The 15,981-nt window shown below is 50.9% G+C and overlaps 1 protein-coding gene across 2 annotated transcripts in view; it reads left to right on the top strand.

Annotated features, from left to right (window-relative positions):
* The first annotated feature begins 6,448 nt into the window (after positions 1-6,448).
* SOX13 (SRY-box transcription factor 13) overlaps positions 6,449-15,981 on the top strand; it is a 28,701-nt gene continuing 19,168 nt past the window's right edge. The window contains exon 1 of one of the 2 annotated variants that reach the window (XM_037824983.1): positions 6,449-6,627. In XM_037824983.1, coding sequence (XP_037680911.1) covers positions 6,470-6,627 — 158 coding nt within the window. In that variant the 5' untranslated portion in view covers positions 6,449-6,469. The remainder of the gene's footprint in view (positions 6,628-15,981) is intronic. The other variant, XM_037824982.1, reaches the window with a different exon arrangement.

The following is a 15,981-nucleotide window of genomic DNA, read 5'->3' as shown; positions in this document are numbered from 1 at the left end:
GGTATGTGTTTGGCAGTTTGGAGACCATCACCATCCCCCTTGTTGAGTCAGTCCTTGATGGACACAGGTGTGAGGGACATCATGCTTCTCAAGTCAAGACTAGTTGGATTTAGGAGCTCTCAGGTAGGGCAGATAAGATGGAATGGGTCAAATGGGGAAGAGGCAAGTGTCTTGCCTCACCTGGTGGCAAACCCTCTTCCAGGCCCTCTTGCCATCCCTCAACCAATGGGGTTTTTGTATCCTTTGTATCTCTTCCTCTCCCATCCTCAAAAAAACTTACCCATCCCTTGTCCTTCAGTGCCCTGCTCTTTGATCTCTGCAGAGATAACTAGCTGATTGGATTTACCATTTTCGGTTGGGGTGCTGGTGGCAACAGGTAATTCCAGAAGCGCATTAGCTTTTTAACCAGCCACAGGGTGACTCTAAGTGTGGGAACTCAGGGTGGAGGTGGAGTGGGTATTTGGGTCTGGAGGGGCCTGACCCATTCATCTAGGAGTGCGTGTGTGTGGCTGTGCTGAGCCAGGCTGGGATGAGAACGTGGACCAGAGCTGGCTTTGCAGAAATCAGTTTTGAGAAAGATATAAAGAGAAGTAAATAATTGATTGCTATACTGACTGACAAACGTGAGGGTTGGGAGGTACAGGGCAGGGTGCTTGGGAGGTGCACCCCAGCAAGACTGGGGCAGTCGGGGAAGGCATCCTGTAAGAGGGAACATCCAAGGTCCAGAGGGTGAGAGGAGATTGCTTGGAAAGAGCAAGTCAGAGAGAAGAGACGATTCTAAGGGCAGATCTCTCCATGTCTCCCAGGGCCCCATTTGGGTCTCCAAGGGCATGTCAGATGGGCCCGTCCCTTCCCAAAGCCCTGGGGTGTGTGGGTGGGGGGGTGAGGACTTTGAGGGAGGGTGAGTGGTGGGCATTCAGAGATGGGGGATCCTGGCACACAGAGGCCTCAGTCAGCCCTGAGGGTGGGAGTGTCTTGAGTTGTGTGTGCCAGCCCAGGGAGCATGGGTTTCGGTGGGCACTAATATGCATGGGGTATGGGGGTGCTATGTAACGGGGTGAAGCCATGGGTTCTGGCGGGGCCTGGGCACACTGTGATGTGTGGCCCAAGCTGCTGAGAGATTGGAGCCCCAAGCAGCCCCAGGCAGCTGTTGGGGTACAGGATTGCTCAGGCCAACTGCAAATTAGCTAGGCTGCTGCTAAATGCCTCTGCTGCTTCTCTCCTCCCCTCCTGAAAATCAACAACTGTGTCAACAGCGGGGTGATTGTGCTTGGCGGGCAGCCTCCAGGGCTGCCAGGACCGGGCAGGTGCTGGCAGGGGCTGCCGGAGCCCCATGCTGGGAGCAGGCAGGGCCGGGCTGCCAGGGCTGCAGGATAAACAAGGCCGCACACAGGCTCCGCGGCCAGGAGGGAGGCCACAGGCAAGCAGGAGGGGAGAACAGGTGTCTCAGGAGCTCTGCAGACAAAGGGCCTCTTGTCTCCTCCTCCCTGCCTGCCCCCCCAACCCCCCAGCAGCAGCCCGCCTCCTCCCTCCCCTCAGGCCTAGCCCAGAGACCAGTGACCAGGTCAGCCGGAGTGCTGGGGAGAGCGGAAGGGCCGCCCTGGCCTCAGACTCCCCCTTCCTCTAGGTATTTGTTTTTCTTGCTTGAGACAGAGGTAAAACCAGTCCATTGTGGGGTTGGACATACTAGTCTGAGAGGCAGGAGATCTGCCTCTGAACAAATCCATGGAAAAGCCGTGAGGCCTCTGTGGGCCTTGGTTTCCCCACTAGAAAGACAGCAGGATCACTCATTCCTGCTTGGACAGATGGGAGAAGGGGAAAGCACCTAGAGCCTTTTGGAAGACAGAAGTGATGCCTGTCGGGAGAGCTGTCTGCAGTGATGGAAGGTGGGGTGAGAAGTGGGGAGGCTTGAGGAGCATGGGATTCCAGGTGGGATTTGGGCCAGAGGTGGCTGGGGTAGAGCAGCACCCTCCTCTCTCCTTACTACTTCTAATGCAAACCTTGACTGAGATCCTTGCATGTGCCAGGCACTGCACCAGGGACTGGGGATGTAAGGAAGGATGTAGTAGCAGCATGGACAGGCAAGACAGACTGACACAGACTCGGGGGTCAGACTGCCTGTGTGATCTTGAGTAAGTAGCTTAACCTCTCTGTGTCTCAGTTTCCTCATCTGAAAATGGAGGTGATAATAGTAGCTGCCGCATGGGGCTGTTGTGAGGATTAAATGAGTGAATAGATGGAAAACAACCCCTGGCTGTATAGTAAGGGCTATACAAGACAAGGCCATTGTATTATCCCTGCCCATGAAAGGGTATGAGGGGCTCAAATCTAGCCAGAGCCTGAGGGTAGGTGGGTAAAAAAATAATTAAATTCTGTCAAGTAGTAGAGACCATGATGCCCAGAGGTTTTGGGATGCCTGGAGGAATAATCCGTTTTTCTAGGATTGTAGGGAGGGATTCACAAAGGAGACCACATTTGAGCTGGGCTTTGAAGAAGGAGTAGGAGTTTGCTGGTCAAGAATGTAGGAGGGTCTTATTCATTGTTGGTGGGACTTTATAATGGTACAGCCACTCTGGAGGACAGAGTGGTTCCTGAAAGAACTAGATATCGAGTTACCCAGCAATTTCACTTCTCAGTATATACCCAGAAGATCTGAAAGCAGTGACATGAACAGATATTTGCTCACCGATGTTCATAGTGGCATTGTTCACAACTGTCAAGAAATGGAAACAACCCAAATGTCCTTCAACAGACTAGTAGATAAACAAAATGTGGTATATACACACAATGGAATACTACGCAACAGTAAGAAGGAACGAGGTCGTGAAGCATATGTCAACATGGATGAACCTTGAAGACATAATGCTGAGTGAAATAAGCCAGGCACAAAGGGGGAGATATTGTATGTTACCACTAATGTGAACTCTGTGAAAAATGTGAAATAAATGTTTTATATTGTAGAATGTAGGGGACCTAGTGATAGACAGCAAATAGTGAAGGGGAAATGATAAATAAGAACAGATAAGCTTTTGAGGGTAATCTCAATGCTATGGGAATGATCAGGAATGATTTTGGTTTGTAAATTTTCTTGGGTATGGTAGGAGCATGTTGGAAGCAATGCAGTTATTGTAGGTTATTTGTTTTTCTTATCCCTTTGTTTTGTTATGCGTTGTTAATTTTCTTGGTATGGTAGGGACATGTTTGAAGCAATGCAGTTATTTTAGGTTATTTGGTTTTCTTATTCCTTTGTTTTGTTTGAATTGTGTTTTTTTTTTTAATTTTTGATAAAGTAAACAAAAAACTATTGCATGAAAGAAAGAAAGAAAGAAAAAAGAATGTAGGAAGGGCCTTCTAGGCAGGGGCACTGCATGAGCCAGGGCAGAGAGGTGTGGAGGTGCATATTTGTGCCCTAAGTACAGGTCTGTGAGGGTGATGGCCAGAGGGGTGGCCTGGACCAGTCTGCAAAGGACCTGCCTGCTGCAAAGGACTTGGGTTCTTCCCCAGCAGGCCGTCGGTTACTCCAGAGCTGGCTGATGGTTTTGGTCATCACTCAGTGTCTTTCTTCCCTGTCTCTTCCCCATGCCAACACATTATGACTAACTCAGACTCACTAACTCTGGTGTAGCCTTCACTTTATAGAAAGGTAGGATGCTTTAGTGAAAATACCAGGAGTGTTAGAGTCAGAAAGTCCTGGACTTGAATCTTCTGGATTTTGAATCTTGATCTTGGGGTTATTTACCTAATTTCTTTGAGCTGCAGTTTCCTTATCCATAAAATGGTTAGGTGTCTCCACTATGGCAGGGATATTGTGAGGATTAGAGAAAATGGGCCCCAAGTGTCTGACATACTGCAATAAACCGTGCAGAGTAAACCGTGGTGTTACGGTTACTTGCTGTGTGAACTTGCCCATGGCATAAAACCTCTCTGACCCTCGGTCTCTATAGCTGTAGCATGGGGATGACAGTCTGTCTCCTTCTTTCCCTGATTTTCAAAGAGGTAATGGGCCAGACTGCCCTTGGGTAGGTAATCCAGGCCCGGAAGGCCCAGGACCCCTGATCTTACTCCAAAGGGCCAGACACCAGCCTCCCCAGGGCCCTTGGTGGGGCCGGCATCCCTTAGTCCCAGCCCTTCCTACCTGTACTTCAGCAGTGGAGCAGCCTGTCCTGCCTTTCTCACTGGGGTTGAGCCTTTGGGGGACCCATGGCATCCTCTCCTGACTGCTGGGCTGGTGTTTGAGGGCCCCGTCAGGCAGCCAGGACCAGTGGGTGCCAGGGAAGCCCAGGACCCTGTCGAGCTTCTGTTGCTCACTGGCCAGGTGCTCTCAGCCTGTTAATTAACCCCTGGGAGCCTTGGTTTCCCTATCTGCAACTTGGGAAGGACACTTCCACTCTTCCGGGGATAAAATGAAAATGCTGTGTCCCTGTGGAAATAGAGAGTCAGAAGATGTCAGTGACAATCACCCACCTTGGCAGTTTCCGTGTGGCTTCAAAATCCAGGCCTGGAGTCAGACTCTTCGGCACAATCCCTAAATCCCTACCTCTGTATCCTGTGCCCTGAATGTACTTCCACTAGGCTCCTGTCCATGGAGACTCGCAAAACCTTGTGCATTAGGAAGGCAGAGAGTATATTATCACACATTTTGCAGATGAGGAAACAGATTAAGGGACATGGACCCATCCGAGTGGTGGGGCTTCCTGAACCCCACTGGCCCATACTCCGGGCTGGGCTGGCCCACGTGGCGTGTCTGAGCTCCATGCAGAACAAGTGAAAACACACTTCAGGATGTTGCTGCACAGTTCCATGGCCTCCTGCCCCGGCGTCTTGTCAGGTTGAGGAACTGGTGATGGGAAGGGCTTAGGGGCATTGAGGAATATCTGGGAGCCATCACTGGAAGGATGTCTGCCATGGCAGAGGCCACCATTCTCCTCCTCTTCTCCTTCACTTGCCACCTTGGCTGTGCCCAGAGCAGACAAACCCCGATTTTCTCTTCCTCCCCTGCAGTCACGTTTTTCAGGTGGTTGCTAGGGGACCTGGAGGTGAGATGAGGCCAATGAGAGGAGTTTGGTGCAAAGGAGAGGGCTGGGAGATGGCTCCCGGGCAGTACTCTGGGGTCACCTGGCCAGGTGATCAGCTTTCCCAGGTAACCTTGGAAACCAGCTCAGTAAGAAAGAGCAGTGGTGAGTTTGGGATTTTTTTCCAAGGGCCATGTGTGTATTTACATGCAGTTTGCATATAACTTGTATGCTGAACACAATTTTGTAATCTGTCGCTAGGCATCTTCACGTTTGCCTTTTACTATCGTTCTTTTTGAAGATGGCTGCTTCTGGCTCTTGGCTCTTGCCTTTTCACTCCTGTCCCATCTCCCCCCCAACCCCTCTCACAGAGGGCAGGTGGCAGGGAATAGAGAGGCAGCCTGGGGTCATCCCTGCCATCGATCTGACCTCCCTGGGGTCAGCACAGAGGTCTGGACCTGCTGCTGTGGAGGCTGCTCTTTAGTAGGAAACCACAGACCCAAACCGCCACACCTCACCCATGAATGGAGAGCAAGCACCTTCCCACACAGGTGCACGGCCCCACACTTAGCAGGCATGCAGTAAAGTGAAGATCAAGAGAAATTAGAGAGAGGAGGAATTTTGGGAAGCAAAGACATAGCATCCAGACTTCTTGTGGGGTGGGGGGCAGGCTTCTGGGCCATAAGGTTGGTGGGGAGAAAGGGGCCTCTGGGCGTCCTGGGGTGTAGGACTCTATTTCTCTCTAAGCAATTGTGGTTAAAGGAGGCATTTATTTCTCCTCTTTTCAGCCTTGCAGGAAATAGTGTTGAGGAAGACATGAGCAGAAGGGAAGAACCAGGCCTTCTATTATTTTGTTTTTCATACTGAGAATCCATTATTAGCAATTTATTACATCCGGATCTCTTCGGCCAAGCACATTCTGTTCTCTAGTGTTGGGGGAAGACTCTTGGGGGACATGGCAAGAGGCTGGACAGGAAAGAGGTCCGGGTCAACAATTTTATGAGTGTCCATGTGGAGTCACGACCTGCACTAGGTACTTTCTTGGCAGAGGCAGAGCCCAATTTGGGCCCGGTCCTGGATAGCCAGGCATCCCCAAATGACCCCGGGCAGCGGAGTGGGTGGGCTGCCTCCCACACTCATGCCCACTGGGCCTCGGGCTTCAGGTCTCTTTCTGGAAAATGGGGCAGGGCACTGAAACCCAGAGTAGAAGTGTTGAGTTTCTCAAGACAGCAGGGCCTGGGAAGACCCCTTGAAGGAAAAGGAGAGCAGCTGTGTGTGAGAGGCCCCGGAAGAGGGGGAGCAGGCAAGATGACCACCTCTGTGGGAAGAATGGCACACAAGAAAAACAACCCCCTTTCTGCAGAAGTGCTGAACTGGTGGAATTTAGCTCTGCGGCTGTGAGATCAGGGCGGCTGTGAGATCGGGGCAGTAGATAGAGCTCTGCGGGCGCCTGGGCCATGGGTGCAGGTTGTTGTGTGGGGTTCCGGAAGAGAATGGAGAGGGCAAGAGCAGCACCCGTGGCATCCCCTCCACCAAGCTGGCCTCCCCGCATGCCTAGACTCATCGCCGGCCCCTGCTGCTGGAGACAAGTCCCCTTCCTCCATCCACCCCTCACGTAAGTTGGTCTCATTCTTCCCTTGTTTTTCCCTCATTCTCCTCCAAACTGTTTGCCTTTGACTAGAAATAGCTACAGTCAGCCTCTTTCCAAAGGGTCAGCGTCCCCAGGGGCCATAGCACCAAAAGGCAGAACTCGGGGGGACATTTTCAGGGTCAGGGGTGTTGGTGCTTGAACCGCTGGGCCTTGGTTTCATGGCTGGGCCTCTGGAAGGAGCCCAGGCTGTTTTGGAGGCAATGAACCACCCAAGCAGTTCATTTCTTACATCCTAACCATGTCTCCAAGCTTGGAGCCGCTGAATGGTTGTTGAAGGGCAGATTCACTGAAAGGATAAGAAGAGTGAGCTCTTGTGGGACATGGGGAGAGCCAGGGCAGAGAATATGTGTGTTGAGTGGTGGGGAAGAGGGTGAGCGGTTTTTGGCAGTGAGAGAACAGGCCTGAATTCCAGTTGTGTGGTTTGGGCTATTATTTTATTATTACCTTCCACACACTGCTGACAGCTACCCAGTCCTGAGAACTTGTCCTCTGTTCTCTGGGTTGACAACCTCCTCCCCAGCTAGCTCAAGGCTCCTGCGAGGAGCTCATGCATGGATGAACCCCGGGGTTGGATTCAACATGGGTAAGTTTAGGAAGTGTGTGTTGAGCATGTGCCCTGGGCCCAGCACCAGATTCTGGGCTCCCTCAACAGTCTTCTGCATTCTGCTAAGACAAGTTATCCTAGGACACTTCTGCGATGACTGAGCTACTGGCCTGGTGGCCGAGGAGCCCTGCTGGGTTGGCTCACGGGTCCAGTTTCTTAAGGGATGGTATTAGCTCAGATGGCAAAGTTAGGCAGAGTCCACCAAAAGCCGTAGAATGTTCCTGAGAATTTTCAGAATGGGTGGCTCCTTGATTCAGGCTGAGGCTTCAGTCTCATTGTTCTGAGAAAAATTCCACAGAACTCGGCTCTTTTCCTCTCCGTTCAGAGATGTTTTTGCTGCCTCCGAACTGCCGAACCATCTGGTAATCCGGACTGCTCGCCTTTCCCCCAGGGCCAGTGGGCTCCACTGGCGAGGGGGCCATGGCTGGCAGCCCTAGGTTCCTTTTCCCTGTCGGCCCTGACCCTCCGTGTTGGTCCCACTGGGATCAAGGTGAGCACGTGTGGGCAGTTTTCCTCAGAAACCCGGTACGTGTAATTTCCCGATGAGCGGGCAAGCTCATGTTGTGCAGGATTGAGGTGTCTTAATCTCCAGATGTCTTTTATTTATTTATTTATTTTTAATTCCTTTTTATTGAGATATATTTGCATACCATGCAATATTATTGAGATATATTCACATACCATACCATGCAGTCATACAAAACAAAGTGTATGGTACCATACAACAAAACAAAGTTGTTTACAGTACCATTATATAGTTGTGCATTTATCATCAAAATTACTTTTTGACATTTTCATTACCACACACAAAAAAATAATAAGAATAAAAATTAAAATGAAAAAGAACAATTAAAGTAAAAAAGAACACTGGCTGGCCTTTTTTTTTTTCTCTTCCCCCATTTTTCTGCTCATCTCTCCATAAACGAGACAAAGGGGAGTGTAGTCCACATGGCTTTCCCAATCACATTGTCACCCCTCATAAGCTACATTTTTATACAATTGTCTACAAGATTCAAGGGTTCTGGGTTGTAGTTTGATAGTTTCAGGTATTTACTGCTAGCTATTTCAATTCACCAGAACCTAAAAAAGGGTTGTCTAAAGTGTGCGTAAGAGTGCCCACCAGAGTGACCTCTCGGCTCCTTTTGGAATCTCTCTGCCACGGAAGCTTATTTCATTTCCTTTCACGTCCCCCTTTTGGTCAAGTCCAGATGTCTTTTAAACTCTTTTAACGGGCAATGAGCTGATATATTTTAGAACAGATGAGATGCTTGGAGAATGGATAAGCTTTTTACACGAGAGGCCCTGGGCGAGGCTGGGGAGAGGAGACCAGACCCTGCCCTCAGGGAAGCTCTGATTTGTTTGGGGAGGTGAAACAGCCACGGGAAACTGGTCTGCATTGTGGGAACAAAGATCCTTTCAGCAGAGTTGCCATGGGTGCAGGACAGTTGGAAAATCCCCCGTCTTTATAGCCTCAGGTTGGGAGGCTGGATGTGCCGTGAAGTCGGACAGACTTGGGTTTGAGTCCTGGCTCTGCTTCTTCCGAGCCCTGTGATTTCTGGCAAATACCAGAACTTTCTCAAACCCTATAAAGCAGGAAACTAATGATACCTATTTCAAGAGGTTAAAAGAATTCAACGAAGTGATGTCTCTGTGGCTGTTCGTGTAGGGCCTGGCGTGTGGAAGGCCCCCAGTGAGTGAGAGCTGATCTTCGAATCATCGCAGTTATGGTGGTGGTTGGGGTGGGGGGAGGCGGCGGCCAGGCCTCCTGAGGACAGTGTGGCTCTCCTGGGGCCTGCCTGGAGGTGGGGAGCAGCACTCTGTTGTGGTCATGAGCATGACCTCTATAGGTTTTGGAAAAGGAGGAGGAACCACCTCTTCAAGATAAGAAGGGGGTGGACTTGGTCAGCTAGGACACCTTTCCCAGCCTCTCACGATATTCCTCCTTCAGATGCAACACACAGATGCACTGTGTGACCCTGGCAAAGTTACTTAGCCTCTCTGTGCTTCAGTTTCCTTGACTGGAAAATGACACTGATAACGGTTACTACCGCGTGGCATGTCGAGAAGATTCAATGAAAAGGATTACGTTGAAAGTGTTTAGTACAGCATCTGCCATCTGGGAATCTTATATAGATGTTAGTATAGCTAGAATTAGTTGTTATTCTGTCAGTGCAGTGACCCTGCCCCACTTGGAGAGAAACCAGGGTGAGAAGTGCTGCCCCAGGTGTTCCAAGAGCTTGGAGAAAGGGCAGGGGTGTGGCATGCAGGTGGCTGAGGCATGGTCCCCAGCTTGTGGACCCAGCCATGCTGGTCCCAGGGAGCAGGTTAGAGAAGGGATGGAACTGGTGCTCATAGACCAGTTGCCAGGTATAACAGAATGGCCGTCTGGCTCACAGTGCCCTACCTTTTATTCTTTCTTACCCCTAAGGGTGGATAGTTCTACCCCAAGTAGATCTATTTTTGTAAAACCAATGAAATTCACATGCAGTTGGGGAGCTTTGAGACACAAAACCACCACATTCGCAAAACCCAACTGCCAGTGAATTTTAATGGGAAAACAGCCTTTAACTAACCTTTGGACTCAGGGCGCCCAGGGAGGCTGCCTGCAGGAGCCTGGCAGGAAGTAAAGGCAGCGTGGGTGTGGGGGGTCTGCCTCTCCCTCGAACACGCTGATGGGCTGCCCCTCCCTGCTCCCCACTGCCTGGCCCCCCAGCACCCACCCCACAGGGCAGAGAGGGCTCATTGGGGTTTGCCTGCCCATCAGAAGTAGTTCCTTGTGGTCTGGTTTTGGAGTCAGACAGACCTTGAGTTGAATTCTTCCTCCACCCCTTAGCTTCAGTTTCCTCATCTATAAAATGGGTTTTGTGGCTGCAGAAAATATCTGGTGTGCTTAGCTTGTTGTGATTACTCAGTAAAGGCCAGGGACTGTTATTATCTTTCTGTTGAGGAGCTTCAATATGTGACCCTGATTTGGTCTGCAGCTTGAGGGTGGAAATCAGGGGCTTAGCTGCACTTTTATTTCCATAGCATCAAAGGCCTTAGAGCCCTTCCCTACCTATAATTTTACCCATGGGAGAAGTGGTAATAATTTTCTCCATGTGTGAATGGAAAAACTGAGACCCAGAAGGTCGGATCATTTGTCCCAGGCCCCGCTGTAAGTTAAACGCCTCTCAGTCACGTACTTGCGTATTGGGCTTTGTAAACTGTCAGGTGTATAAAAATCCTTGACATGTAGGAAATAACTGTGTCAAGGCTCCTGGCATTCTGTGAGGCATGTGTTTTGGCTCCCAATTTGTAGATGGGGAAACTGAGGCTCAGAGAATGCAAGAGACTTGCCTAGGACTCTACACTGAATTCATGGCAGAACTTGGGCTCAAACTCAGCCCTTCTGCCTCCAAATTCAGTGCTCATTCCACTGTGCACTAGATTTCTAATGTGGATCTGTCAGCCCTCTCTGCAAAGAGTTTTTCCCTCCATACAGGTAGATTTGTTAGGATGGCTCGTCATGAGCCAGGAAGGAGAGGGTTAAATTCTTCCTAAGCCACAGAACTGGTTTTGAGCTGGGCACCTTCAGTGACCCCATCGCTAACCCCCATCCCCTGGGTCAGGGCAGCAGGCTGTGGGGGAAGGGAGCAGAGCAGTGAGCTCTAATGGCCCAGTGGGGGCAGAGAGAGGCCTGGGGAAGGGAGGGCAGGGGAGGGAGGCTCATCTCTCCTCTTATTTGGACAAAGATGCCAGTGCCTTTTTTTCTGTTTCCATAGGAAATCCCTAAGGGTTCCTTATGGTGGCTGCAATCAGCAGGGCCCGGGCTTTTAATCAAGCCATATAGCACATGCAACTCTTGTAGACACAGGAAACCCTGTGACGTATTCTTCTGTGTCTTGGTTAAGTGGAAACTGGGATAGTTTTTACCACGAAGGCATCAGTAATGGAAAATGGAAACATCAAATGCACCTTAGGACTAGACGGGCCTTTGGTGCCAGCCTGTCTTCAGTGGGGTGGCCCACAGAAGTCAGCGTCTGTGACCTTAAGTAGATGCAGTTTTTGCAGATGATTCCCTGCTAACGCGGAAGGCTGCTCAGTTCCCTCCTCTTCTCCCCAAGCATTCCCCCTACCCCCGCCATCATGCCCCTTGATTAGCACAGACCTTCCATTGGTTTTTACTCACAGGCCTTCTGATTTAGAGCTTCAGTTAGACTAGACCCTTGTCACCACGTCCTCTTAGGTGGGAGCAGTTGAATAACTGCCCGAGACTGTACAGCAAGTCAGCAGCAGAACCTTTCTGGGTATCAGGTGTCGGCCCCGTGCTTTTCTCGAAATCACCATCCTAAGACATCTGAGGAACAGATTTCTGGGAAAGCTAAGGGAACACCAAGGGAGGGCTAAATCTCTTCCTCTGTCTCTCTCTTCCTGCCCACCCCCCTCTTCCTCCCAGATCCCTTTAATTCCCTGCTGAGGAACCCTAAATACCCCTTGCCTCTGGGTTGCCAGTGGAAGCCTTTAATTATTCCTAGAGGAGAGGGAGGCATCGAGGGCAGGCCCCTCTAGCTGGTGGGGCAGGTCTGGCACTGTCTGGCTCTGGCCTTTTCTAGACACTTCAATTAGTGACATTAATTATGGCTTCATGAGTTCGGGGTTCTCCAAAGGCAACCGGGCTCAGCCCTGCTGCTCTCCCCGATGCCCGGTCTGACAGTTGTCACCAGTCTGCGAGGCCGTGTTTTGGTCTCGTCTCTGCCTTGCGGATTCCAGCTCTTAGCAGTTTCGTGTTCTCTGTCTTTCTGGAGGGGACATCAAGGCCCCAAGCAGTGGGAGCTTGGGCCCGGGCTTCTGCGTCCTCTGTCTGGGTCTCTTCTTTCCCGCCTGCCACAGGGGCAGAGGGCTGGGGCCAGCAGAGGTGTCGAAGGGGCTGAGGAGGGCGTTCTAGTAATAGGAGCTTTAAAAAGGCAAACCATTTCAGCCAAGAGGTAGAGTGAATTATGGTGTACCCCTGAAGCGGAAGATAGGCCACCATTGCAGATGGCTTTATGGAGAATTTTTAATTATTTCCAAGTTTGAATAGCACAAAAACTCCCCCTGACATACTAAGTGGGAAAAAAGTAGTATACACTATTGCTTATGAGCTCAGCAATGAAAAAATAAAACAAAACAACTATGCCGGGCAAAAAGATTTGATGGAAATATGCCAAATTGTTATCAGTGGCCACCTCTGGATTGAGGGGAAAAGGAGTAACTTTAAAATTTTTGTTTTATTTATGATATTCTAATTTTGGCAGGTTTTTTACAATGGGCACACAATTCCTTTTATACTCAGAAAGAAGGCTTAAATAATTGATAAGAAAATAAGAATGCCCGCAACCATTCATCGGGCGTATGTTTTCCAAGGATCCTCTAAGCGCAGGGCTCTGCTCGATGCTGTTGAGAATTCAGGGCTGAATGCAAAGCTGAGGAAGCGGGAGTGGAGGTGCGGAGATAGGAGGCATGGAGGAAGGGCCAGAAAACAAAGGAGAAGTGATAAACGTAAGGGAGTTCAGGGCTGGGTAGCCCTGGGCCCTCTGGAATGTGGCCCCTCACTCTCCAGAAGGTGCTGTGGGCAAACCTGCCCTTGAATCCCCTCATCCCTCAAACGGTGAAAGGTAGCCTGCATCGAGCGCCTTCTGCTCTTACCTGGTCTCCTGGCATGGCTGGCAGGCGGGAGTAAGGCCTGTAGCCTGTGAAACCAGGTATTTTTCCTGCCTCACGCTTGCCCTTGACATCTCTCCCATCTGCTGAGCTAGGCTCAAGGTCCTGGTTTGCTCCACTCTGTCTTGGGGGCGGCACTGGCCCCACCGAGGTTAGGGGTGGGGGGCAGGTGACTTGGGCTCCAGAGATGGTGTCCATGGCACTGGGCACCTCAGACACGTGGAAGAGAAGCCAGTATAACCTGGGGCTTAGGACAGGGGGCTTAGGACAGGCAGCCTCTGGGTCTGGTTGTTTGGTCATCACTTCCTGGCGGGGACCCAAGCCTCTGTGTCCTCATCTGTAAGACAGATAATAATAGTAACTGTCTCACAGGGCTGCTGAAAGAATCCAAAGAGCTCACCCCTACAGGTGACGCATGGAGCCTGTTACATGCCCGATATACCTGTTGTCTGTATGGTTGAGTGGCGGGTTCTGATGCTAGACTTTCCCAGGCTCAAAGGATCCCTGTGCCTCAGTTTCTCCATCTGCGAAGTGGAGGTAATAATACCACCTACCTTGGATGTGAGGACTAAACACATTAATATGAGTAAAAGTGATTCCAGCAGTGCTCAGCACATGGCAAATGCTTGATAAATGTTAGCTATAAACAGAGGGGGTCGTTGGCTGCTACACACCAGTGCAACTGAACTAGTTTATGGTGGGCATCTGCCAACTCATCCGACTGGCCAAGAGCCCCATCTGATTGATGTGACCATCGCTCACTGGTTAAATATTTTGAGTGTTACCTTTATTAGTTTTATTATTAGCATTGTGTGCCCCAGATATCAAGATCCCTCCCCTGGGATACCTGTATACCTTATCCCAGCCCTTTGCCAGGTCTGGCTCTTTCCTTGGCTGAGGTGGCCCTGCCTCAATTTCCAAAGGAGACGTGGAAGATGGGGCCCCAGGCAAAACATGGCTGGCTGCTTTGGGGATTGTTTGATGAGCATTTTAGATGAAACCCGTGACTAGCTACAATACTGCTCTCTTGCCCTCACTTCCCTGCCCTTTTGAAAAAGAGCCAACCCAAGAGAAAAAACAACTACCCATAAATAAAGGGGACCATGAAAATAAAAAGAAAGATGAAATCTTGCTTTTGCGGCAGGCTTGGCTGCCGATGGGGTAGATAATGAGAGAGGAAACGCGGCCTTCGCGGAGAAAAAGAACGGAACACTTTGTTCACTGGAAGAATGAATGCTCCTCCAGCAAGATCTGCTAAATTAGGGTTTCCGATGCACGAGCTCATCTTGGGAGAGATGGTGTGATTAGGTTCACACCAGGCCTGGCAGCGTCCCACCCAGACCCCCCGGGGTTGGGGGAGGAGGCAACTAACTGTGGAGGAAGCAGCCAACCTGAATGGGGCGCCCGAAGAGTTGGGGTCCAGCCTTGGACCTGGTCCATGAGGGCAGCCGGCTGCCTTTCTTCTCCTCCGCTCAGTGCACCCCACGGGAAGCCCCCAGGCCTTCTCTCAAGGTGTGCGGGCTTCCCTGGAGCCTGCGGGAGCTGCCCCCCAGGAGGGAGAGGCTGAGGTCCAAGTGTGTTTGCTGCTTATTTGTATGCTGAGCTGCTGGGTCCAAGGCTGGGCTTCCGTCAGCGCTGCCTGACTGCTTCCCCATGACTGGTGTCAACGGACGGCTATTTCTTTCTTGTTTTGCCTCCCCATCTTGATCACTGACCCAGTTCCCTGCTCCTGGCTGAGGCAGAGAGAGCGAGAGGAACTGGGGAAAGAATCAGATACCTTTCCTGAACCCTAGGTTGGGGGTGGGGTGGGGGGTGGGGAGGATGCAGTGTGAGGGGGCCCATTTTTAGAGGGGGTTGTGGACTCACGGGCTCTGTGTGGAAGCTATTGTTTGAAGTGCTTTTAAGGCGCTAAGTCCTGGGACTTCGAAACATACCCTGTTTTGCCTGTTTGGGGGCTGAGTGCCCTGGCTGGCAGAGAGGTTTCCTGGAAGCATGTTCTTTCATTTCATCCATCCATTCATTCAGTCATTCAACTGCAACAGCAATACTAAGTGGCTTTCTACTTTGTGCCAGGCATTGTGCTATTTTATATACAATAACTTATTAATTTTCCAACAGCCGTGAGAGATAAGTATTGTTAGTCCCACTTTACAGCATGAAGCGGTTAAGTCTCAGGTCTTCACTGAGCTCCTACTTAGAGCAGTGTCAACTGGGGTGACGAACCCCTTCCCCACCCAAATCTAGATTATGATGACCATACCTCTGATAGGCATTTGGCACTGCTGAGGGCCAGGCATCATCTCCTTCAATCCTTAAAACTACGCTCTTGGGTGCATATTACTAGTCCATTTCATAGATGAAGGGAGTGGTATAGTAGGCTTAGAGAGTTAAATAAATTGGCCTAATCCATGCTGGGATTTGCACCATTGCTGCTTGTCTCCAGAGCCTCCACCCCACCACAGACCATGGAAGCTTGGTCCACACGGTTGGGACTTGTCCCACACTGAAGCTGAGGGCTGCCCAGCCCACCCCAGCGTGGCAGAAGGACGAGACTTTCTCCCAGCCTAGCAGGTGAACAGGGCTGCTTCTGGGCCTGGTTATCCCTCCAGGCCCCACCTTTGCCTCCCTCCCAGGGTTGGCAGGGGACTGCGGGAGTAACAGAACGACACCTCACCCTCTTGGGCTCTGGAGGACATGAGGGAGCTTGTGAGTTTTGCAGGACTCTTGTGCCACCAGCATGGGAGGGCACAGTGGCTGGGCCAGAGAAGCAGAGGCTCTGGGCGTGTGGTTTCCTTGGCCAATGCCGATCCTTTCAGCCTGTTTGTGCTGTGTGGGGTCTGGGGGCCTGACTCGGGGGAGGCACCTGCCAGGGGAGATTCCAGGGTGTTTGGGGTCACCAACAAAACATTGTGACAGCAGACAACCTAAGGGGGTTGTGAGACAGTGCCAAGGAGAGGCAGATGGAGAAGGAAGAGGGGACATGCCCAGTTGTCCCATGTGTGGGTCTTCTGCTCGTCTGACCAGGAGGGGTAGGG

Source organism: Choloepus didactylus, chromosome 2 (assembly GCF_015220235.1).
Source record: "Choloepus didactylus isolate mChoDid1 chromosome 2, mChoDid1.pri, whole genome shotgun sequence".
In the NCBI taxonomy this organism is placed as follows: domain Eukaryota; kingdom Metazoa; phylum Chordata; class Mammalia; order Pilosa; family Megalonychidae; genus Choloepus; species Choloepus didactylus.
The sequence above is the reverse complement of the archived record's forward strand: the minus strand, read 5'-3'. Positions and strand labels throughout refer to the sequence as shown.